Source organism: Podarcis melisellensis (assembly GCF_964234715.1).
Source record: "Podarcis melisellensis genome assembly, chromosome: 4".
Taxonomy (NCBI): domain Eukaryota; kingdom Metazoa; phylum Chordata; class Lepidosauria; order Squamata; family Lacertidae; genus Podarcis; species Podarcis melisellensis.
The window spans coordinates 100,061,146-100,086,139 of NC_138531.1; the positions used below are offsets into that span (position 1 = coordinate 100,061,146).

General features: G+C 46.0%; 1 protein-coding gene across 4 annotated transcripts in view; it reads right to left on the reverse strand.

The window, feature by feature from the left end:
* The window catches only part of PDE2A (phosphodiesterase 2A), a 367,056-nt gene that overhangs the window by 244,383 nt on the left and 97,679 nt on the right, over positions 1-24,994 (reverse strand). For 2 of the 4 annotated variants that reach the window (XM_081909635.1, XM_081909636.1), the window contains exon 2: positions 9,435-9,498. In XM_081909635.1, the coding sequence (XP_081765761.1) occupies positions 9,435-9,498 (64 nt within the window). Of the gene's footprint in view, positions 1-9,434; positions 9,499-9,740; positions 9,827-9,973; positions 10,016-24,994 lie in introns of those variants that run through there. The other 2 variants (XM_081909637.1, XM_081909634.1) reach the window with 2 other exon arrangements.

A 24,994-nucleotide genomic window follows, 5' to 3' on the forward strand; every position in this document is an offset into this window, starting at 1 on the left:
GCTCCTGAAGCCAGCCAGAGCCAACTCCTCCGGGCTGCTGAGACTGCCGCCGCTGCGTTTCCCGGGGACGTTAGATGAAATCCGGGGACATTCCAGGGATGGTATTTGTCCGGGGACTTATTCGCAAATCCGGGGACTGACCCCGGGAAACGGGGACACCTGGTAACCCTACAATAACCCAGCCTGTGTTCCTCCAGGTACAAGAGTGTGTCAATATCACAGATGTGAGATTTTTCAGAAGGCTCTTCCCAGGCCCCTCTGCTAACAAAGTGCTTCTCAAAGTGGGTGCAAAGCCATTTATTTAAGAGTGGATAGCCCAGCTCTGCTCATCTGACCTGCCTCTCTCTCTCTCTCTCTCTCTCTCTCTCTCTCATTCTCTCTCTCTCTCTCTCTCTCTCTCTCTCTCTCTCTCTCTCTCTCTCTCGGCATTGCTTTTTCTGCCTGCTAAACTAGAAGCAACAGGAGCGGCGCCACGCTGCCTCCCAGTGTGCGCACGACCCCTGGATGGTGAGCAAAACACCACCAGAACCAAGCATGGGAATCTTTGCCTCCCGGCTGAGATCAAGTTGGAAAAGCTTCAGGGAAGAGCAAACAAGATGAGCCAGGAGAGGGAGCGATTCCCCTGCGAAGAAAGGTTGCAGCATTTGGGAGTTTTTAATTTAGAGGAAAGCAAGGAAGCAACCTGATAGAAGTTTATATGTTGGAAATGTAAAGAGAAAGAAGGTTCTTTTTATCATATGTGGCGGTCTTGTAGTAAGATTAAAGCTTACTGGGAAATGATATAGAATGAATTGAAAAGGATGTTTAAAATAACATTTGTGTAAAACAAAGAAGAAGAAGAGGAAGAAGAAGCTTTTCATTGGGGAATTATAGGGACAGAACTACCTAAACTGTATAGAAACTTATTCATGTATAGGTGGCAAGAATGTTACTCACCCAAAAATGGAAAGAAGCAGAAATCTCAGCAAAGGAAGAATGGATACAAAAAGTTATGGAATATGCAGAAATGGCAAAACTTGCCAGAAGAACATTGGCAGGATTATTGCAATAGCCTGCAGTTTTATAAGAGTGTATATATTTAAAGTAGATGAATAAATGAGCAAATTAAATTAATTTGGACATACAGAAGATATTAAAAATAAATTTAAGGAAATGGAGAAAGAGGGGGGAGGAAGTCAAGTTTTGAAATGTTAAAAAGATTGTAATTAGTGAAATGTATAAACCCCGAAAAATATAAATAAATTTTATATATTAAAAAAAAAGTTTATAAGATTGTGCGTGGCAGAGAAAAGAAAGGAGAGCGAAAGGTTTACCTTTGTCTTCATAGCACTAGAACTCATGGGCTTCCAATTAAGCTGAACATTGAAAGAGTCGGGACACAGAAAAGGAAGTGCTCCACACAGCACATATATAAACTGTGGAACTCCCTGCCACAAGAGGCAATGATGGCCACCAACATGGATGGATTTAAAAGAGGATTGGACAATTTCATGGAGGAGGAGACAGCTATTGGGTGTGCTGCTTCTGAATACCAGTTGCTGGAAACCACAGGAAGGGAGAGTTGCTCTTGTGCTCAAAACCTACTTGCCAGTTTCCCATATAGGTATCTGAGAACAGGATGCTGGGCTAGGTGAATCTAGCTGAGTGTCCTGCATTGCAGGGGGTTGGACTTGATGAACCTTGGTGTCCCTTAAAGGTAAAGGGTCCCCTGACGGTTAGGTTCAGTCGCAGGGGTTGCGGTGCTCATCTCGCTTTACTGGCCAAGGGAGCCAGCATACAGCTTCCGGGTCATGTGGCCAGCATGACTAAGCCGCTTCTGGTGAACCAGAGCAGCGCATGGAAACGTGGTTTACCTTCCCACCAGAGCGGTACCTATTTATCTACTTGTACTTTGACGTGCTTTCGAACTGCTAGGTTGGCAGGATCAGGGACTGAGCAATGGGAGCTCACCCCGTCGTGGAGATTCAAACCGCCGACCTTCTGATCGGCAAGCCCTAGGCTCAGTGGTTTAACCCACAGCGCCACCCGCGTCCCCCTGGTGTCCCTTACAACTCCAGAGTTCTATGATTCTATGAACCATCACCTGATCTAGCAATGCTGCCCATTGGCCTAATCCAGGAGGCTCTTTGAATGTTCTTCATTTATCCTGGATGAAATACCACTTACAGTGGTACCTCGGGTTAAGAACTTAATTCGTTCTGGAGGTCCGTTCTTAACCTGAAACTGTTCTTAACCTGAAGCACCACTTTAGCTAATGGGGCCTCCCACTGCTGCTGCATGATTTCTGTTCTCTTCCTGAAGCAAAGTTCTTAACCCAAAGTACTATTTCTGAGTTAGCAGAGTCTGGAAGCTAAAGCGTCTGTAACCCAAGGTACTACTGTAATACGTTTGCTTGGGAAAATCCACCTGTGAGAATATATTGCATGAAAACAGTGGGTTTCCCTGGACTATATGGAACTGGCGGAAATGACTGGCAGAATCCGAGACCAGGGAGAAGAGACGGTGGAGGAAGATTGGAAGAAATTTAAAGACTATTTACAAAAGTATTGTAAGATCAACGAATGTTTTAAAATGATGTTGGAATGAATTTATGTGACTCTAGCAGAAATGTAACAAAGATTTAAGAAAAATAGACTGTTAATTGGTGAAAGGAGGGAAAGTAAAATTATATTAGCATCAAGATAAATTCTCAGGACCAAAATTTGAAAAGAGGGAAAGGATTTTCTGAAATGGATAATTGACTTAGAATACAAGAAAGGGAGGTGTGAGGAGGTCAGGGAAACAAGCTAATGAAAGGAAAGTAATGGGAAGATTTGTTGTATTTCCCCCCCTCTTTTTTCCTTTTTGTATTTTATTTTTTCTTGTTTAAAAGGATGTTTTCTGGAGTTCTTTTTTTGTACTTCTAAAACTTTAATAGATATCTTTTTTAAAAAAAAAAAAAAAACACCAGTGGGTTTCCCCAGCAGTCCCTCTTGACACCTCCAGAGTCTGTTCAGTCTGGCTTTCTGCAGATAAAGCTTGCCAGTCGTGCCCCCTCGGCCAGCTGCAAGAGCAATAAAATAGCCACACATCCCATTAAGCAGAACAAACAAGAACACCTCCACTCTCTGCTGCCACCGCCTGCCTGCCAGCCCCGCTGTCTTCCTGAGGTTCCAGTTACTCTCCCCAGCAGAAGGAGAGAGCGCAGCGTGTGCCTGTTGCCAGAATAGAACGGAATTCCTGACAACCAGGCAGGGCCCGCCTTCCAGGGCTGCTGTGAGTCTCGGATGCCGACAAGCCACACGGGCGGGTGACCTTCTCAGCTGACTGGCGCTGCCTCCTCTCATGCACATAGCACTCCTTTTGTGGAACAGAACATTTGCCTGCCATAAAACCAGAGAGGCGCAGCCAACAGGAGGATGTCGCCGGTGCAATTTGCCATTTTTTAATTGGCAACGCGCTTTAGGAGTCTTTAGCAACCCTTCGAGGGCAAAGTCAATTACTCTCATCTAGCAGATAGCGGACTTTATTGCTCTCTGTTACTGGTGCTGTGTGCCGCCAACGGGGATGGCTTGCTGGAAAGGATAAGGACATAAAAAGAGGCTGCTGGATCAGGCCAGTGCCAGCATCCTGTTCTCACGGGCGGCAACAAGATGCCCAGGCTGAGGAACTCCCTCCTGCAGAACTTGCCTGGCACCTTCATCATGCAACTTCTGGGGCACGCAGAAGGCTTTTAAACTCTACTTAATGTTGTGCTATAATCTTGCAGCCTGCTCTGATGCCTTAGGAGGAAGAATGAGCAATGCATACATGCAGAATGATCTGGAACAAAGAACCATAGAACTGTAGAATTGGAAGGGACCTCAGAAGTCATCTAGTCCAACCCCTTCCAAGGGCGGGATTGCAGCTAAAGTATCCTGTATACCAGAAGGAGCGTCTCCATCCCCATCGTTCCGCCCGGACACAAAGGTCCAGCTCTGAGGGCCTTCTGGCGGTTCCCTCCCTGTGAGAAGTGAAGCTACAGGGAACCAGGCAGAGGGCCTTCTCGGTGGTGGCACCTGCCCTATAGAATGCCCTTCCATCAGATGGCAAGGAGATAACCAATTACATGAAGGCAGCCCAGTATCAGGGAGTTTTGAATGCTTGATGTTTAGTTGTGTTTTTATATTATGTTGGAAGTCACCCAGAGTGACTGGGGAAACCCAGTAAGATGGGTGGGGTACAGATTGATTATTTATTTATTTATCCTGCATTGCAGAGGGTTGGACTAGATGACCCTCAGGGTCCCTTCCAACTCCAGGATTCTATTGTTGTTGTTGTTAGTAGGAATAGGAGTATTAGACTTGAGAGGTGGGTACCCAACCTCTGTTTAAACACCTCCAATGCATGTTTAAAAACCATTGCTGAATGTCACCTGCTTCCAGACAAGGTACCCCTTGATGCTATCAAGGCCAGTCTATTCCACTGGCAAATAATCCTTCGGAAGCATCTGAACATCATTATCTCCTCTTTGGAGATGAGCCAGTGGAGGACGACAAGTCCCACGATTTGAGGTTGGCGCAAACATCCTCGAAACCTCAAGCCAAACGGTTGCCATCTGGACGAATTGATGAGGTGCAGAGCTGGGGTGTCTCGCTCCATGTGAAGGGGACACAAAGTCCAGACCCAGTTCTGCGGCACGGAAAGGTTATGAGCACAGAATGTTTTCAAAAAATATTGACAAGCTGGAAGGTGTGCTGAGGAGGGAGACCGAAAATGATTTGGAAACCCAGCCTTATAAGGAATGGTGGAGGGAACTGCGCATATTCAGTTTGTGAAAGAGGAGGCTGAGAGGAGATGTGATAGCCATCTAAAGAGCTGTCGCGTGGAAGATGGAGCAAGCCTGTTTTCGGCTACTCCAGAAGGGAGGATTTGAACCAATTAATTCAAATGACAAGAAAGGAGATTCTAACTCAGCATTGGGAAGAACTTTCTGACAGTGCAGCAGACTCTCTCAGAAGGTGGATTCTCCTTCGTCCGAAGTTTCTGAGCAGAGGTTGGATGGCCATCTGCCAGGGGTTCTTTAGCTGTGTTGTAGGGGGCTGGACTAGATGACCCACGGAGTCCCCCTGCAACTCTACAATTCTATGGGGAAAAGATGTTTTCAAAAGTGCTAGGAAAATGTGCAGCACAGAAGGGAGAAATCACAGGGACTGAGTTGGCTGGTGGTAACAAAGGGAGCGCTGAGCAGAGATGCTCAGCAACAAGAGATCTAAAGTAGACAAAAGTGTTCTAGGTCTTTGTTCACCTGATATCATTGAGTAACATTGAATTAATCTATGGAAAAACTTCTGGGAAATGATATGTAATGAGATGAAAAAGATGTTGAAATATACATTTATTAAGAAACCAGAAGCATTTTTACTTGGCATTGTAGGAGATATTAATAGACAGGATTGTAAGTTGTTTTTATATGCAATGACAGCAGCGAGAATATTATTGGCACAAAAATGGAAGCAAGAAGAACTACCGATGAAAGAAGAATGGAGGTTGAAGTTGATGGGCTATGCAGAATTAGATAAATTTAATTAACAGGAAGGATTCGAAACCTGCGGGATCAGAGATTCTTAGAAGACTGGAGTAAATATATGAATTATTTGAAAAGTAATTGTGATGGACAGATTATGCTAGTAGGACTGCAAGAGGTTTTGTAAGGCAGATTATTTGAAATACTGCAAGAAGACTATGAAGAGAATTATTAGTTAAGGATAATTAAATGTAATATAGAAATTAAGAAATGCAGAATAAGTGACAAAGAATGGAAAATCATCAGAGGTGTTGACGGAAGTCTAAAATATTGTATAAGATGAGAAGATGTGTTGTATGACTATTGGAACTGATATGTTAAAAAATCAATAAAAATGTATGTGTATATATATAGATAGATGAATTAATCTATGGAATTCAGAAGGCGTGACAAGGGCTGATAGCTGAGGAGGGTGGGAAAGAATGTTTGTAACACCAATTCATGGAGAAAAGGAGGAGGAGAATATCAATGGTAATCATCAATTATAGCTTTGTAGAATCCCCAGAGTCAGGGGGAATCTTTCACTGAATACCACCTGTTAGAGGGCAAGGAGTTATTTATTGCTTGTGGGCTTCCTGGAGACACTGGACCAGCCAAGAGCAGTCAAGTACAACATTCCTAGAGTGAACATGTTTACACATGGGGAGGAATGTTTGTCCAGCTAGGAGGTAAACTTCCTGTTTCCTTCTGGGCTGGGACAGACTTCCTCTACATGGGACCAGAGGTGGGCGTGGCCTCACCTGTGCAGGTAACAAAATACCTGAGCGGAAGCCGCCATCTCTCTCTGACTCCATTCGTCGAAGAAGCAACATCTGCTTAGCCTTGGCTTCCAGCCAAGAGAGGACAAAGGGACTGTCTCCTTATGAGATAGTTTCCAGGTGTAGGTTACTTATCTAAGCTAAGTCTGCCTTCTGGGATCCTATTGTGAACAGAATGGTGTGTGAGTAAACCTTTTTATACTTTAAAGAAGACTGTATCATGTCTTATCTTTTTATGAGGGAATAAGGGGGAAATACCAGGACAGTTATTATAGAGGCTTTAGCGAGCCTGAGCAAATGCATCCGCTGCAAGTTTTAAAAGGGGAATGTTACTCTGCTAAATTGTGAACTTCTTAACACAAGTTGGAAAGGCTATAGTCAGACAATATATCCTCTTCTGCATCCCTGAACATTCCCACAGCCTTTAGGTCTCTTCCAACTCTACAACTCTATGAGAAGCAGGCATGGCTTTCGATTCCTAGAACTCTTCTGCCGGCAAACGTTGTAGAACGCCTTTGCATTCAACGCCTTTGCATTGTGGCTGGAATCTACCCAAAATAAACTTGCATGCACTACCCCACATGCCAAAGGGTCCAGTTCTGATTCCTTATTTAAAATAATAAAAAACCCTGTATTTTATTGATATTCAGATATAACAGAACTAAGAAAATAATAACATTATTCCCAGTCCACTCCCTCCCCCAAAGTACAGAGACGGCATTAAAAAATAGTACATTGGAATCAAGATGCAAAGTGCTGCCACACAGCAAGAAGAAATCAACACAAAATGTTCTTCCACATAGTCCCGTGAGAAGCTAGTGCACGGAAGCCACCTTCAATAAAATATTGAATAAACTTTAATAAAATTAAACCACACCATACAGAAAGCGGTGTTTCTCTTTCCAATATGGGGTTCTCTCTTTAGGATGATGTTAGCTTATCTGTAAGAATTAACTACTGACCAAATGGCCAACTCCCTGCGCACAACACAACAGCTTTCAAGAAAGGCCAAAGTTTTGCACCAGCAATGCAGAATCACAGAATTTGACGATTCACCCCAGGAACCAGCCTGCGGGTTTCTAAAGACCCAGAGCTGCCTGTGGAGAGCCAGCGCGGCGTAATGGTTAGAGCATCAGATTATGACTTGGGAAACCAGGGTTCAAAACCATGAAGTTTCCTGGGTGTGGCCTTGGGGGGGGCAGTGATAGAATCACAGAATTGTAGAGTTGGAAGGGGACACACAAGGGTCATCTAGTCATACTTCGCCCAACGTGGGACTTGAACACACAACCCTGACATTAAGGGGTCTCATGCTGTACCAGTTGAGCTATCTGTCCCTGCCTCTCAGCTTAACCTACCTTGTAGGGTCGTTGTGGGAACTAAATGAGGAGGGGAGAGAACCGTGTACACTACCTTGAGCTCCTTGGAGGAGGAAGGGAGGGATATCAAAATAATAATAATAATAATAATAATAATAATAATAATAATAATAATAAAGATTTGCCACCCATCATGCACACAGCTTTGGGGTGCTGACGGGTAGAGAAGCAGGTGCTTGGAAATAAAAGAATGGGGTGTGTGGGTGTGGGTGTGGGTGTGGGTGTGGGTGTGGGTGGCCCGCAGAGTCCTCTGGGTGCTTGCAGAGGAGGAGAGGGAGATACAGACGCCAAAGCCAATGCTCTGAAGCTGCTTCTCTGCTTGCCAACAGCAGCCAGCAACTTTCAGAGACTTCCAGGGCTGTGCTCTGCTCTGCTCGCAGGAGCGGTGCTGTGCAGAGCACGCCTGCATTGCAGCGAGTCCGCTCTGCCTGCGGCTGGCAGGAGCGCGCCACGCGCCTCCCGGGCCCTGCCGAGCCGCCGCGAGGGTCGTGGCTGGCAGCCTCGGTGCCCCGCGAAAAGGGGAGGGGGGCATGCATGGGGTGGTCCTGCCCGCGGCGCAAAGAACTCCTCCAGTGACAAACTCAAGCAGGGGAAAATCAGGCAAGGAGAAGAGGCGACGGAGCCCCATGGACTGTCCAATAAGAGGAGAGGGAGGGAGGGAGAGTAGGAAGGAGAAGACATAAAGGAGAAGGAAAGGATAAATAATGGGAATAAAAGGTGTTTTAGCCAACAGAGAGAGAGAGAGAGAGAGGGAGAGAGAGAGAGAGAGAGAGGGAGGGAGGGAGGGAGGGAGGGAGGGAGGGAGGGAGGAAGGAAGGAAGGAAGGAAGGAAGGAAGGAAGGAAGGAAGGAAGGAAGGAAGGAAGGAAGGAAGGAAGGAAGGAAGGAAGGAAGGAAGGAAGGAAGGAAGGAAGGAGAGGGGATGTTGTTGGTCAATTACAAACAGGACTTGGTCGCTTCTGAAATAGCAAGAGAGCGCACTCCCCCTACTCAAAACTCAACCGGGCAGAGATGGAGACACCAGCAATCCAGGTCTTTTCCCTTGCTTAGTTGAGAACAAATCTTTGGGCGCTGATATGCTAGGGGGACAACAAAACTGTCAAAGCTTCGCAGTGCCTCTGGACGAACCCTGCTTTGGGGGCCGCGTTAACAAGCGCCCCCCTTTGTCCCAGCCAGCTACGAAATGATCTATTAGGGATGGGGTCAAAGGATCGCCTTCAGAAGAGTTGCTTTCTGTTTATGCCAGCATGACCTTCACTGTGCTTGCGCCATGTCCATCAAAGAGTTGGAAGGGAGCCCCCCCCCCCGCAAGGGGCGTTCAAACCGCCTGCAATGCAGGAATCACAGAGAGTTTCCAAGTGCTAAGATGCTTTGGAATATATTTTGAGACATCCCAAAGTCATTTGCGAAGTTAGCCGCGAGTTGCTGGATGGGAGGAAGGATGGAAGTGGCATTCGAAAGGGACATTCCCTTATTCCGAATAGGATTCCTCGCAAGAAAAGGGAAAAGTTGACAGCTATGCTTAGAACACAGTAAAACGAGTTAATTTTGGGGGGGTCGTGGGGAGACCAACTTGGCCGATCGCCAACCAGAGTTCCTCAACCGCAATCAAGAGTTCACCGGGCCACGTACAGAGCGCCGCGGGAACATGCAAAAGGCGGACATCCCGAGCACGCGAAGAGAGTCACCACCGTTGGGGACCACCCTGCCCCACCCCCGAAAAAAAAGGGGGGAACCGAAAAGAGCCACCTACCTGTAGCGTGTCCGAGCCTCGGGCCGCCGCCTCCTCCGCCTTCAGGAAGACCTGCTGGCCCCGTCTGAAAAAGTGAAGGGCAGCAATGAGAATGTGCGGCAGGATCAGGACCATCCTGTCCCCACGCCGGGCTTGCAGAAGCAGCCGGCTGAGGACCGAGCGCGGCCGCCGCTGGAGCCGGGAGACTTTTGCAAGCGAGAGACAGAGAGAGAGAGAGAGAGATACAGAGAGCGCGCGCCCGTCCCCCCCCCCCTCCCGGTGGCCGGCCTGACTCTGTCACACACACACTTGGCTTGTCATGCACACCTGCTCCCGGGAGCGCGGCTGGGCATCGCTCTCTCGCTGCCACGCAGAGGGAGAAGCAAAGAGGAAGACATCGCAGGCTTGATGCAAGAAGCAGCAGAGCCCAGGGGCTTCTCCGGGTCCTAAAAACCTGGAGAGACGGAGAGAGGGGCTGCCTCCATCCCCCAGACCTCAGCGCCTGCTGCTGTAGAAGTCCCGTTGCTTATATTTGTTTTTTTACACCATGGCTTTCTTACTGATCGCTCATAAGCAGCGATTCTTACGCAGCTTTTTATTTTATTTTGACTACCCCGCCCAGAAGCACCCAATGTCTCTTTAACTGCATGCAACTTTTCACGTTTTGAACAATGGCACCCTCTAATAATAATAATAATAATAATAATAATAATAATAATAATTATACCCTGCCCTTCTGGCTGGGCTTCCCCAGCCACTCTGGGCAGCTTCCAACAAAATATTAAAATACAGTAATGCATCAAACATTAAAAGCTTCCCTAAACAGGGCTGCCTTCATACGTCTTCTAAAAGTCAGACAGTTGTTTCCTTCCTTGACATCTGGTGGGAGGGCGTTACACAGGGCGGGCGCCACCACCAAGAAGGCCTTCTGCCTGGTTCCCTGTAACTTGGCTCCTCACAGCCAGGGAACCACCAGAAGGCCCTTGGAGCTGGACCTCAGTGTCCGGGCAGAACGCTAGGGGTGGAGATGCTCCTTCAGGTATACAGGACTGAGGCCGTTTAGGGTCACCACATCCCCCCAGAGGCCTAGGACCATGGGCGTAGCCAGGATTGATTTTTTTGGCGAGGCAGCACTTACAGAAATGAACTAAGAATATTCAGTCCAAGCAAAATAGAGACTGGGAGGCAGTCCTTCCAGAAACTAGCAGAGACTTTTTTGTGTGTGTGTGACCACACACTGACCACCCTCCACTCCAGATGTCTTGGCCCACAATTCCCATCCCCCTCCCCCGCCAGCTTGGCCATGCTCCCATTTGTGTGGGACTTGTAGTTTACAACACCAAGTGGGCACCAGGTTGGGGAAGGCTGTGCAGTGGAATGGCAAAGAAGCGAGTAAACCGGGGAGTCAGGTCGACAGTTCCCGAAAGGATTTTGTGAACGTGTGGTTTTGGATTTCCTTGATGGGGAAATGGTGCTCAGGAAGAGGTGTAACGACAGGTGCTAGTCTAGATCTAGTATGGACCATGGCATCAGTGCAGCTGATCTCCAACCCTGGTACAAGCTCTTATCTCATACATGACCTGCAGAGAACAACTAGCTTCTGGACAGCCTAACAGTTCCAGAAAAGATCAGCGTGCTAATCCTTGCCTTTGCCAGGAAGATCTAGTTATCAGACTCCTGTAGGCAGGAACCAGGCCTCAAATGGAAATGGAAGATTGCTTTTAAGGTCAATTTACGATTCAGGAACTGCAATGATAAGACGCGGTCTTCCGTAAATTAAGGCTGCGCCACCCTCACTTCAGACTTAATCTTACAGAAAGGCAGTAGTAAGCCAGAAGGAACCAGCAGCAATTCAAAGCAAGCCTTTCTCCATAGAAGTTCAAATTTAATTTAGTATATGTAAACCTGAGAGGGGGTTTTCCCCCCAGTGGTTAGCTAGCTCACAGCTCCAGTGAAGAAGAGGTTTGAGGTGGTTGCTCCAGCTCAACTGCATGCACTCACAAGCCACTCCTGAGTTCCTATACCAATAAATTAAGAACTTTCATCACTTTGTACCTAAACAAAGTTTTACTGCCTGTGCAACTTTTTCTGAATGCTGTGTGGAAAAGCACATGAATCTGACCTTTGGAGAGTTTGTAAGTGAACCATGTTTAACTTATCAAACATGGTCTTTTTCCATACTAGGGGAAGAGGGGGACTTTGGAAAGAAACTTTTAAAGGGGGGGTCTTCATCTGTTTTGGACCAACTCTCATCATCCCTAGCTAGTAGGACTAGTGGTCAGGAATGATGGGAATTGTAGTCCATAAACTGTTGGAGACCCAAGTTTGGGAACTCTGCTTTATTGTGTATAAGGTTTAAAGGTATACATGCATTTGACAGGAACACGAAAGGTTCCATTGGCCTGATTGCCTTTGCCTTATCTAGTTCTAGCCTAAACAGCTAGTCTAGAGATCATTTATAACCAAGTTAAACATACAGTATTTCCTATAATATATTAATTTCTCTCTCTCTCTCTCTCTCTCTCTCTCTCTCTCTCGTGTGTGTGTGTGTGTGTGTGTTTGCAACAGACAAAGGCTACTAACCATACAACGCTTACTCGCATACTAAAGAACTCCAACAGATAACTGGCCCAGTCAATCAACAGGGAAGATGTGTAAACACACCGCAAGCAAATCAGGATGATTGTAGGATGAGTGATCATTGTTTAACCACCCTGTAAGCAAATCAGAACATATGCTCAATAAAGGCTGGGCATAGTCTAAGTAATGCACAACGCTTTCTGCAGGCATATAAGATGAGCGGGGGAACAAACACGTCAATGGAGGATGCCTGAGATGAAATAATAAACCATTTGACTCTAAAACTAACAACATGCATGTTTTCCATGTGTCCTTAGAAGGAAGTTCCACACAGTCCAATAGTTTTGTGCATAGGTTTGCAGTCAAACATTAGAGCATGTGGAGCTGAATGTTAGAAGATTCAGGACAGATTAAAAAAAAAAAAAGATTTCTCCATGCAGCACGTATTTAAACTATATGGAACTATTGTCTTTATTTACATTATTTATTTTTAAAAAATAATATTTATTGAAATTTCAACAAAATTACAAAAATAAAAGAAAATAAAACAAAAAATACAAAATACAGAAAAATAAAAACAATTAAAAACAAATCAATTTTTCCATATCTTATCTTTCATTTACTTGTTTCCTTGACCTCCTCACACCTCCCTCTTTTGTATTCTAGTTCAATTAGTTAATTCAGCAAATCCTTTCCATCTTTGTTTTTATCTTAATAATTTATCTTAATATATTGTAACTTCACATTCTCACCTGTTAACAATCCATTTTTACATACTCCTTTATAACATTACTGCTAAAACCACATAATTTCATTCCAGCATCCTTCTAACATTCCTTAATTTTACAATGTTTCTGTAGATAATCTTTAAATTTCTTCCAATCTTCCTCCACCGACTCTTCTCCCTCTTGGATTCTGCCAGTCATTTCCGCCAGTTCCATGTAGTCCATCAACTTCATCTGCCATTCTTCCCGGGTGGGTAGATCTTGTGTCTTCCAATGCTTTGCAATAAGTATTCTTGCTGCTGTTGTTGCATACATAAAGAAAGTTCTGTCCCTCTTTGGCACCAATTGGCCGACCATGCCCAGGAGAAAGGCCTCTGGTTTCTTCAGAAAGGTATATTTAAATACCTTTTTCATTTCATTATAGATCATCTCCCAGAAAGCCTTAATCCTTGGGCACGTCCACGAAAGGTGAAAGAATGTACCTTTGGAACTATTGTCTTTAAATGAGGTCTTTAAAAGAGGATTAGACAAATTCATTAGCCTTGATGGCTGTGATCTGCATCTAGGGTCAGAGGAAACAATGCTTCTTAATGCCAGTTACTGGAAACCACAGGACGGCAGTGTGCTCCTCTGCTCAAATCCTGTCTGGCCACTGTAAGAAGAGGATGTTGGACTTAGTCTTAGAGCTATTGCATGTGAAACTGAACATATCAAGCTGTCCAGTTCTAGCTCAGCATTGCCTGTTGTAAACAGCAGCCGCATTCTCTGCAGATCCCCTGCGAACAAAGTTCTTTCTCCCCATCAAGTGAAACCTGGTCCTTTTCACCAAAGATGCCCAGGTTCACAACCTGGGTCCTCCGACATGCAGAGCAGGTGTTCCCGCCTTCAGCTCTGGCCCAAAAACCCTATTTAAACCAACAGATACCACATCTAAAGTGGAATTATTTCTATGGTGTTAAAGAAGGATAGAACCTTCTTTATGTATGCAACAACAGCAGCAAGAATACTCATCGCAAAGTACTGGAAGACACAAGATTTGCCCACCCTGGAAGAATGGCAGAAGCAATTGATAGACTACATGGAACTGGCAGAAATGACTGGCAGAATCCGAGACACGGGAGAAGAACAAACAGAAGAGGATTGGAAGAAATTTAAAGACTATCTGCAAAAACATTGCAAACTATTTGAATGTTAAAGTGATGCAGGATATAGAGATAGTGCGGCATTAGTGACATAGTTGAAAGGAATATGCAAAGATGTTTTATGAGTAACAAGTAAAGAAATATAGCAAAATTAATCAATGTTAAAATGATGGGGGATTAGAAGATAAGTGGTTAGTAACGGTAATGGTTAATTTAAAAGAAATTAAGCAATATTAAAATTAGTCAAAAAAGAGGAAGGATTTGCTGAAAATAAACTAGAAATTGGAATACAGAAAGGGGAGGTGTGAGGAAGTCGGGAAAGTAAGCTACAAGAAATTAAGATTTGAATTTATATATTTCTTTTTGTCTTTTATGTTTTATACTGTCTTTTGTCTGTTATTGTGTTGTTTTGTTTTGTTATGATAAAATTTGTTTAAACTTTAATAAAAAAAAATTTAAAAAAAATAAAGTGGAATTATTTCTAAATGTGCTGAGGATCAAACGTAGCTTCGCTGGAATTAAAAGCTAAAGAGGAGAGCTCTGGAAGTTGACGGATGGAATTTGGAAAGTTCCCAACCTGGTAAAGTTAAGAAAGCTAAAGAGAATGGGGAGTACGGGACTGAAACATATAATAATTCAGAGATATGATGCCTCAGTTCTTTAAGGTGTCTATAGGTAAAGGTAAAGGGGACCCCTGATCATTAGGTCCAGTAATGGCCAACTCTGGGGTTGCGGCGCTCATCTCACTTTGCTGGCCGAGGGAGCCGGCATACAGCTTCCGGGTCATGTGGCCAGCACGACTAAGCCGCTTCTGGCGAACCAGAGCAGCGCACGGAAACGCCATTTACCTTCCCGCCGGAGCGGTACCTATTTATCTACTTGCACTTTGACGTGCTTTCAAACCTCTAGGTTGACAGGAGCAGGGGCCGAGCAACGGGAGCTCACCCCGTTGTGGGGATTCGAACCAGTGACCTTCTGATCGGCAAGTCCTAGGCTCTGCAGTTTAACCCACAGCACCACCCGCGTTCCCAAGGTGTCTTTGTACTCGATTCCTATTCCAGATTTCATCACCAAACAATTGGTTTCCAGCTATATGAGCCTGTGAGTTATCGTACATCCAAAACAAATTCAATTACTATTAGGAAAAGGAGGGCCAGATTGCAACATGCAACGCACTAGTTCCTGAAATTTGTATGTGCCTGGCCCCTTCATGGGGAATTTTGTGGGTGCTCGGGCACCCAGGACGCTGGCACCTACGATTAATCACATAAGAACCACCCTGTAGCTGGATCAGACCAATAGCCCATCTAGTCCAGAATCCTGTTCTCAGATTAGCCAAGCCAGGTACCCTAGTGGGAAATCTGCAAGATGGACCACAGCACAACAGCGACACTCCCCTCTTGTGGTTTCCAGCAACTGCTATCCAGAAGCATTTTTGCCTCTATCTGCGGAGGCAGAGCAAAGCCATCCTGCCCAGTAGCCATTTATGGACTTCTCCTCCATGAATTTTCCAATCCACTTTTAAAGCCATCCAAGTTGGTGTCAATTGCTGCCTCCTGTGGAAGCGAGTTCTGTAGGCTAACAATGCATTTTCTTTTATCCTGTCTGAATTTTCCAACATTCAGCTTCATTGGATGGCCCTGAATTCTAGTTTTATGAGAGAGGAGAATTCCTCTATTCCCTTTCTCCACACAATACCTACTTATCTACTTGCACTTCGTGCTTTCGAACTGCTAGGTTGGCAGGAGCTGGGTCAGAGCAATGGGAGCTCACCCCGTCATTGGGATTCGAATCCATAGCTGTCAATTTTCAGATTTGAAAATAAGGGATCAGCAGCCTCACCTCTCCCGGGGACAGTCTACGGGATATCTAACAATCCGGGATAGCAGCGGGAAATGGCACTGGAATGAGGGAATTCCCCACAAAAAAGGGGGGAAAGGTTGACAGCTATGTTCGAACCACCAACCTTCTGACTGGCAAGCTCTAGGCTCAGTGGTTTAGACCACAGCACCACCCGCATCCTTGACTAGCCAGGATACATGAGCTTATATCTGAAACTTGTACTTCAGAATGCAAACCTATGATGATAGCATACTTGGAATGTAGCGTACAATTCTGGTTGACTTGCCTCAAAAAAGGATATTGTGTGGCTGGAAAAGAGGGTGGAACAGTTACAGCACTTGGGGAGTTTTAGTTTAGGGGGGGAAGCAATTAAGGAGGCCCTCAGGGGGTAAAATTCTGGCCTGAGGTCACCCAGTAGGGACGTGAACCTGGTTCCCCCCAAGAGCTTCACTAATGAAAGAAGAGGGTGACTAAATCGCATGCAGAGTTCCTTTGCCTCATCATAGCGCAACAAGCACCGCAGGGGGTTGGTCTGGATGACCCCTGGAACCCCGTTCAACGCTACAGTTCTATGTCTCTATGAAGCAGTCCTCTGCGCAGTGGGGATTACGAGGCGGGGCACCACGTCAGCCGGGCTCTAGTTCCGACATTTTCATTTTGTGAAGATTACGCACAAAAGGATCAAAACCAACCTCGCGTTTAAATTATTGCTGCCCCTCTGAGCCTCGGGGATTGCAAATAAATAATTCTTTTTCAAAAGCAGGAAGCAAGGATGTGAAATGGACAGGGGAAATCATCCTCAGGTACTGGGGACAAGATGACAGCCGTGTCCACTCCGCCCGTGAGTGAGATCCCTTTTAATCATGCAAATCAGCTCGTAGAGAAACACCCTGTACCTCTCGCACAGAAAGCTGGCGAAGTTGATGCAGCCAAACTCTTTGCAAAACAGCACACACAACCCCTCTGGAACAGTCCATCTCGCCTTGGGTTCAAATGGTGAATTTTCCTCTCCATTTTGTTTGTTATTCATTGAATCGAGACAATACAAAACGAATCACCCTGAGCGCACAGGTAATCCAGCGTAATCAAGATTAAATGCTACAAATGAGCCCAGAGTCCCGGGTTTGTGTTCCTTTCCTACGCAGCAAACAAATTTGTCAAACTCTGCAGGGAGTCTCGGCCTGATAACTTGAGGCTGAGCTTCCATTTCATTTCAGAGTTATTGGTTGGCCGTTGAGCCTCTCGCAGATGCTAACTGCATTTGTCAGCCTGGCCACCTGGGCCAAGATCCACGCTTCCTTTCATTATTTACTTTGAGCGGGGATGTTTGGCAAGTGATTGCTACCCTAAGCAAGGTTAATATGCAGTAATAATAATAATAATAATAATAATAATAATAATAATAATAATACGTTTTTATTTATACCCCACCCTTCGCGGTTTAAAAACCGGGCTCATGGCGGCTAACAACAAATTTAAAGCACTTAATCATAAAAGCAGCATCAAATACAGTATAAAAACACAAATAACAACAAAATTCAACAATCAATTACCGGTAGATAATCCCCAGGGCTAGCTGCCTGAATTGGTCCTACTTGGGCCAGCGAGGAGACCAGGGGAGAATTAGCTGTGGGGTCTCAGAGTGGGTGATCTTCATAAAAGGGGAGGGAAGAGAAGGGAAATAAAAGATCAGGCTGAATTCAAATTAAAGGCCAGGCGGAATAGCTCTGTCTTACAGGCCCAATGGAAGGAGGTTAAATCCTGCAGGGCCCTGGTCTCATGGGACAGAGCATTCCACCAGGTCGGAGCCATCACTGAGAAGGCCCTGGGGAGGATAGTCTGACTTCCTTAGGGCCCAGGAGAGGCAGAGAGAGATCTGAACACAGGGAAAGTCTGCTGGATCAGGCCAATGGCCCATCTGGTCCAACATCCTCTTCTCATGGTGGCCAGCCAGATGCCTCAATGGGAAACCCATTAGCAGGATCCAAGCACGAGAGGCCTCTCCCTTCCTGTGGTTTCCATCCATATCCACTGGCATTCAGAAGCACTCCTGCCTCTAACTAGGGATGCAGAGAGCAAAGCCGCTGTGGCTAGTAGCCATCAACAGCTCTCTCCTCTTTTGTGAATTTGCTGAATCCTCTTTTCAAGTCATCCAAGCTAATGGCCATCACTGCCTCCTGTGACAGTGAGTTCCATAGGTTAACTATGCACTGCACAAAGAAGGACTTTCTTTTATGTGCCCTAAATCTTCTAACAGCATGTGCCCAAACCTTAGACACACAGAAGACTTTACAACATATTTTTTACATATGCATGAGGGTAGAATGAACGACAGGTCCTGAAGTTGACAAAGGTCTGTATACTTAAAGCTCTGGTTTCCCCAGTACAGTGGTAGCTCGGGTTACAGACACTTCAGGTTACAGACTCTGCTAACCCAGAAATAGTAACTCGGGTTAAGAACTTTGCTTCAGGATGAGAACAGAAATCACGCGGTGGCAGCAGGAGACCCCATTAGCTAAAGTGGTGCTTCAGGTTACGAACAGTTTCAGGGACCTCTGGAATGAATTAAGTTCTTAACCTGAGGTACCACTGTAGTGATGTATGGAAGTGGGAGCTGGACCATAAAGAAGGCCGATCGCCGAAGAATGGGTGCTTTTGAATTATGGTGCTGGAGGAGACTCTTGAGAGTCCCATGGATTGCAAGAAGATCAAACGCATCCATTCTGAAGGAAATCAGCCCTGAGTGCTCACTGGAAGGACAGATCCTGAAGCTGAGGCTCCAATACTTTGGCCACCTCATGAGAAGAGAAGACTCCCTGGAAAATACACTGATGTTGGGAAAGATGGAGGGCGCAAGGAGAAGGGGACGACAGAGGATGAGATGGTGGGACAGTGTTCTTGAAGCTACCAGAATGAGTTTGCCTAAACTGCGGAGGCAGTGGAAGACAGGAGTGCCTGGCATGCTCTGGTCCAGGGGGTCACGAAGAGTCGGACATGACAAAACAACAACAACATAATGAATGAGGAAGCTTTCCAAACCAGTTCCTTTGTCTAGGTAGTTAAGTACCGCAAATTAGCATCTCCAAAGAAGTTGCTCTGTTGCCACAGAAACAAATGGGTGGGTCCTTTTTCCACCCATTTCACCAGGTTAGTAGGTAGAAGAAAAATAGCCAGAGGTGTTGAGTGTATGTGAGCCCAAAGATGGATACTGGAGAGAGACAGAAATACAACTTGATCCGTGCTGAGCATAAACTAGACTTGGGGGCTCCCCTTGAAACCAAGGCAAGATCTGCTGGGGTGTTAATGCCGTGAGCCCCTCCACCCTGTGCTCAAGTTGTATACAGTATAAAGAAACCCACATATCCTAAAGACACCACAGTCTCTAGTGACTTTCATTCCAAGGAAACCAAACTCAGAAAAAGCACTTGGAATGCCAGTGGGAGACCCGTAAGCATCTATTCAAGATACAATATAAATTCAATCAACAAAAAGCCTAGGGGTCAGATGTGTTCTCATAGTTTTCCATGTCTACTCAAGCTCCAAAATGCTGGAAAATCACACCTCATAAATTAATCAATCAATCAATCAATAATAATAATGTTTTAGTTTATACCCTGCCCATCTGTCTGTGTTGTGGTACTAAGAGCCGCAACTGCAATATTGATATAGGGCAGCCTTTCTCAACCGGTGGGTCCCCAGATGTTGTTGGACTACAACTCCCATCACCCCTAGCTAGCAAGGCCAGAGCTCAGGGACGATGGGAGTTGTAATCCAACAACATCTGGGGACCCACAGGTTAAGAACCTCTGATATAGGGTGTGGTATTGGTTCTCATAGCTCATTGGTTTTCAACCAGTGTGCCGTAGCTCCCTGTGGTGACTTGAGGAGTGTTCAGTGGAGTCCTGGGGGAAGGCATTCCATTCATTAACTTTCAGCCCATATCTTCCTGCTTTCTCTCTCTCTTTGAGGAACATCCACATGGCTTCCTAGGTTCCTACGATGGTTTGTCATTTATAAAATTACACCAATATTCCCTCAAACCCCTTTTGCTTTCACCTCCCTCCCAAAATGTCTTATGCTACATCAACACCCTGTTCGAAAGACTTTTCCTTTCCAGTCTAATAATAATAATAGTAGTAGTAGTAATAATTTATGACTTATACCTCGCCCATCTGGCAGGGCCTCCCCAGCCACTCTGGGTGGTTCCCAACAGAATATTAAAACACAATAAAACATCAAACATTAAAAACTTCCCTAAACAGAACTGCCTTCAGATTTAGAAGACATTGAGAAGACATCTGAAAGCAGTCCTGTTTAGGGAAGTTTTTAATGTTTGATGTTTTATCGTGTTTTAATATTCTGTTGGGAACTACCCAGAGTTGTTTATTTCCTTGACATCTGATGGGAGGGCGTTCCACAGGACAGGTGCCACTACCGAGAAGGCCCTCTGCCTGGTTCCCTGTAACTTGGCTTCACGCAGTGAGGGAACCGCCAGCAGGCCCTCGGCGCTGGACCTCAGTGTCCGGGCAGAACGATGGGGGTGGAGACACTCCTTCAGGTATACTGAATAACAGAGGAATGAACACTCTGCGCATGCTCAAGAGTCCTCCTGTTCGTATCTTCCAGCACTGAATTGTGGCACTTGAGGCCTAGGCGCAGCTCTCAGCCCAAGTTCACTCTGGCTCATCGAAAACACCGTCTCTCTTCCGCTTTGCCAATATCTCACCTGTGAGACACACGCTCACACTCTTCCAGGGATGAGGTCGTGCGTGCAAAGCAGCTGCTGCACATCAACTTGATTTGCATGCTTATCTGCCCACATGACGGCGTCCCAGGGATCCTGCATGCTTGTTATGGAAATGACCGCATCGCGCAGAGGCTCCGGCGTGTGGATCATCCGTGTGGTCCAAGACCCAAGACCCAAGGCCAAAGTGCAAAAGCAGAGCCAGGGAGATCTCGTTCTACTGCTCACTCTTCAGCAACTTCTCCCTCCCTGCAGTCAGGCCAGGCCTGTTCTACCAACAGGGACAAATCCTGCACTCACACAGGAAGAACCCGATGCACAAATAGAAGATGGGAAGTTGCCCAGCTTGATAGCCGTGAAGAGAATCTAGAGGGTCTCAGTAGACCACAAACTTGACATGAGTCCTATTCTAGGTTGCATCAGCAGAAGTCAAGTGCCCAGATCAAGGGATAATAATAATAATAATAATAATAATAATAATAATAATAATAATGATAACAATAAACCTTTATTTATATCCCGCCCTCCCCAGCCAAAGCCAGGCTCAGAGCAGCTAACAACAGTAAAAATAGTACAGTTTACATAAAACCACAGTCAATTAATTGAAATACATTCTAAAATCAATTCAGAATCAAATTAATGGCAACCACTGGGCTAGAGTTCTGTGAGGATTGCCAAAGGAGGGGGTCAGACTGTGCCTTGGCCAAAGGCCTGGTGGAACAGCTCTGTCTTGCAGGCCCTGAGGAAAGATGTCAAGTCCCGCAGGGCCCTGGTCTCTTTTGACAGAGCGTTCCACCAGGTCGGGGCCACGGCCAAAAACGCCCTGGCTCTGGTCAAGGCCAGCCTAACCTCCCTGTAGCTCAGGATCTCCAAGATGTTTTTATTTGAAGACCGTCATAGTCTCTCCCTCTCTCTCTTCTGCCTTGGTCAGGCCGCACCTGGAAAGCCGTGTCCAGCTCTGGGCACCACAATTTAAGAAGGATGTTGGCAAATTGGAAGATGTGCAGAGGAGGGTGACCAAGATGATCCAGGGTCTGGATACCAGAGCCGTCTTTCCTAATGGGCTTACTGGTGCATCGTGCCAGGGCGCTGGCCTCTTGGGGCGCCCCAGCGAGTGGGGGAGCTGTGTGGCTTTGCCGGCGGCCTCCCATTCCCTGCGCGCCCACCAGCTGCGCCCCGTCATCCATATGGCGGGTGGGCATGCAGCTTGCCTCCCAAGCCTCCTCGGGAAGAGAGTGATCCACACAGAGGCTTGGGGAAAGGTCGGCAACTCTGGGAAAGGGGTAGGGCGCCGGAGGGGTCTTTGTTTTTTTGTTTTTTTTTAAAATGATATTTATTAAATTTTACAAAAGATAAAAAGACAACAAACAACAAACATCAAAAATACAAACAAAAAATTAAAAAACAAAACTCTGGTTCATTCTAATAGTCTTCAAAACCTTATTTTCCTTACTTCCACCCACCTTCCCTTCTTGTATTCCACTTTAAAAGTTTTTTCAGCAAGCTCATTCATATTCGTTTTATCCTTTATCTTTCCCTTTGTACTCTTACTTATCTTAATCGCTAGAACCCCATCATTTCGTTTACACTGCCCTTAGCACTCATGGATTTTACAATAGTTTTGTAGATAAACTTTGAACTTCTTCCAATCTTCTTCCACCAACTCTTCTCCTTGATCTCGGATTCTGCCAGTCATTTCTGCCAGTTCCATATAGTCTATTACTTGCATCTGCCATTCTTCCAGGGTGGGTAAATCTTGTGTCTTCCAGTGCTTTGCGATGAGTATTCTTGCTGCTGCAGTAGCATACATAAAGAAAGTTCTATCCTTCTTTGACACCAGTTGGCCGACCATGCCCGGAGGGATCTTTGAACCACGGCGCCGGATATGCTTAAGACAGCCCTGCCTTATGAGGAGCAGTTGAAGGATCTGGGTGTGTCTAGCCTGGGAAAGAGGAGACTGAGAGGCAATATGATAGCCAAGGCTGTCACATCTTTTCTGTCACTCCAGAGGGCAGGATCCAAACCAATGGCTTCAAGTTACACAAAAAGAGAGCGGCTAAACATTAGGAAGAACTTTCTGAGACTAGGAGCTGTTTGGCAGTGGAATAGGCTACCTCAGAAGGTGGCCGACTCTCCTTCCTTGGAGGTTTTTAAGCAGAGCTTGGGTGGCCATCTGTCTCAGATGCTTGAGTTGAGATCCCTGCATTGCAGGGGGTTGGACTAGATGACCCTCGGGGTCCCTTCTGATGCTACAATTCTATGGCATGCTCGGCCCAGTATACCTGAAGGAGCGTCTCCACCCCCATCGTTCTGCCCGGACGCTGAGGTCCAGTGCCGAGGGCCTTCTGGCGGTTCCCTCATTGCGAGAAGCAAAGCTACAGGGAACCAGGCAGAGGGCCTTCTCGGTAGTGGCGCCCGCCCTGTGGAACGCCCTCCCATCAGATGTCAAAACGATAAACAACTACCTGACATTCAGAAGACATCTTAAGGCAGCCCTGTTCAGGGAACTTTTTAATGTATGATATTTTAGTGTTTTCTGGTTTCTATGGAAGCCGCCCAGAGTGGCTGGGGAAACCCAGCCAGATGGGCGGGGTACAAATAATAAATTATTATTATTATTATTATTATTATTATTATTATTATTATTATTGCACAATCATAGGGAAGTGGGGAGCTGCCTTCTACTAAGTCAGACTACTGATTCTTCAGCTTCTGGGGCAGGAAACCTCTAGGGTTACAGGGAGCAGATGATGATGATATTAATAAATAAAATAATAATTTATTATTTATACCCCGCCCATCTGGCTGGGTTTCCCCAGCCACTCTGGGTGGTTTCCAACAAAAGATTAAAAATACATTAAAGCATCAGTCATTAAAAGCGTCCCTAAACAGGGCTGCCTTCAGATGTCTTCTAAAAGTCAGGTAGTTGTTTATTTCCTTGACATCTGGTGGGAGGGCGTTCCACAGGGCGGGCGCCACCACCAAGAAGGCCCTCTGCCTGGTTCCCTGTAACCTCGCAATGAGGGAACCGCCAGAAGGCCCTGGGAGAGGGACCTCAGTGTCCAGGCTGGACGATGGGGGATGGAGACGCTCCATCAGGTCTACTGGGCCAAAGCAGTTGAGGGCTTCAAAGTTCAGCACCAACACTGTGAATTGTGCTCAGAAATGTACTGGGAGCCAATAAAGGTCTTTGGGGACTGGTGTTATGTGGTCTCAGCAGCCGCTCCCTTGTTGACAGCCTTGTTGCTACACTGGCTTCTGACCTGTTTCTGGGCACAGTTCAAAGTGCTGGTTATGACCTGTAAAGCCCAATACAGTTTAGACCAAGTCTATCTGAAAGATCATATTCTCCTGTATGAACCTGTCTGGATTCTTAGACCTCAGGGGGAGCCCCTGATCTTGCCGCAGTGGAATAAGTAGTGGTCTGACTTGCACAGCACCCCACACCAGAAGTGGTTCTTCCTCAAAGCAGTTGCTGACCAGGGTTCTGGACTTCACGACTTGTGAATGTCATTGAAAAGAGGGAGGAAGCGGAAGGGCATGGTTTTAAAACTGCAATGTCCATTCTAGCCAGAGCGGGATTTCTATTTATCTGCAGACGCAGTAAATGCAGAAACACAATCGGAAATAAATAAAATAAATAGCAATTTTAAGTAGTGTCATTTAAAAAAACAAAAACTGCATAGACAGACTATGGAACTCCCTCCCACCGGAAACCGTGATGCACAACCAACCTGGGTGGCTTTAAAAGAGGGCCGTATAAATTCATGGAGGAGAAGAGGGCTATCAAAGGCTACTAGGACGGCTCTGAAGGCAGGAATGTATCTGAATACCTTTTGCTGGAAACCACAGGAGGGGAGATTTGCTCTTGTGTTCGAATCCTGCTTGCAGAAAAGGGGCATCTGGTTGGCGTCTTCTATTGCTGTTGCGCTGTTGACAGAAAGAGTTCCTGAAGCTCTGCTACCACACCTTCCCTTTGTAGAAGTTAATGAGGAAGAAGATGGGGACAAGCGCCTGTAGCTCACTGGCAGAACAGCTGCTTTGAATGCAGAAGGCCCCTGGTTCAAACTACAGCAGGACTGAGAAAAGCTCCAATGTCGGAAAGCCTAGAAGAGCAGCAATGCCTGGCTCGTTGGTCCAGCTCGTTGGACACAGCAAAAGGCAATCTGTGACGTTCGGATGCAAATAAAACCCTAACTTTTGTGCAGGGAAACTAGCAGAAACTAGCAGTGCCGTTTACCCAGAAGAAAGATCCATCTTCTACCTGCCTGGTGCTCTGAGCTGTCCCAGAGCGCCCCCTTGTGGCGGAAGCGAGCCTTCCTCCAGCCAGAAGACTAACAAGCAGCAAGTACAAAACTCACCAGGAAGGGCAAAAAAAAGCACCAGAAGAACAACCCCCTCCCTCAAAATCCTATAATCATAGAGTTGGAAGGGACCCCCGAGGGTCATCCATACCAACCCAGGAATCTCAGCTAAAGGCCATGACGGATAGTCACCCAGCCTCTGTTAAAAAGGTCCAAGGAGAGTCCACAACCTTCCGAGGGAGAC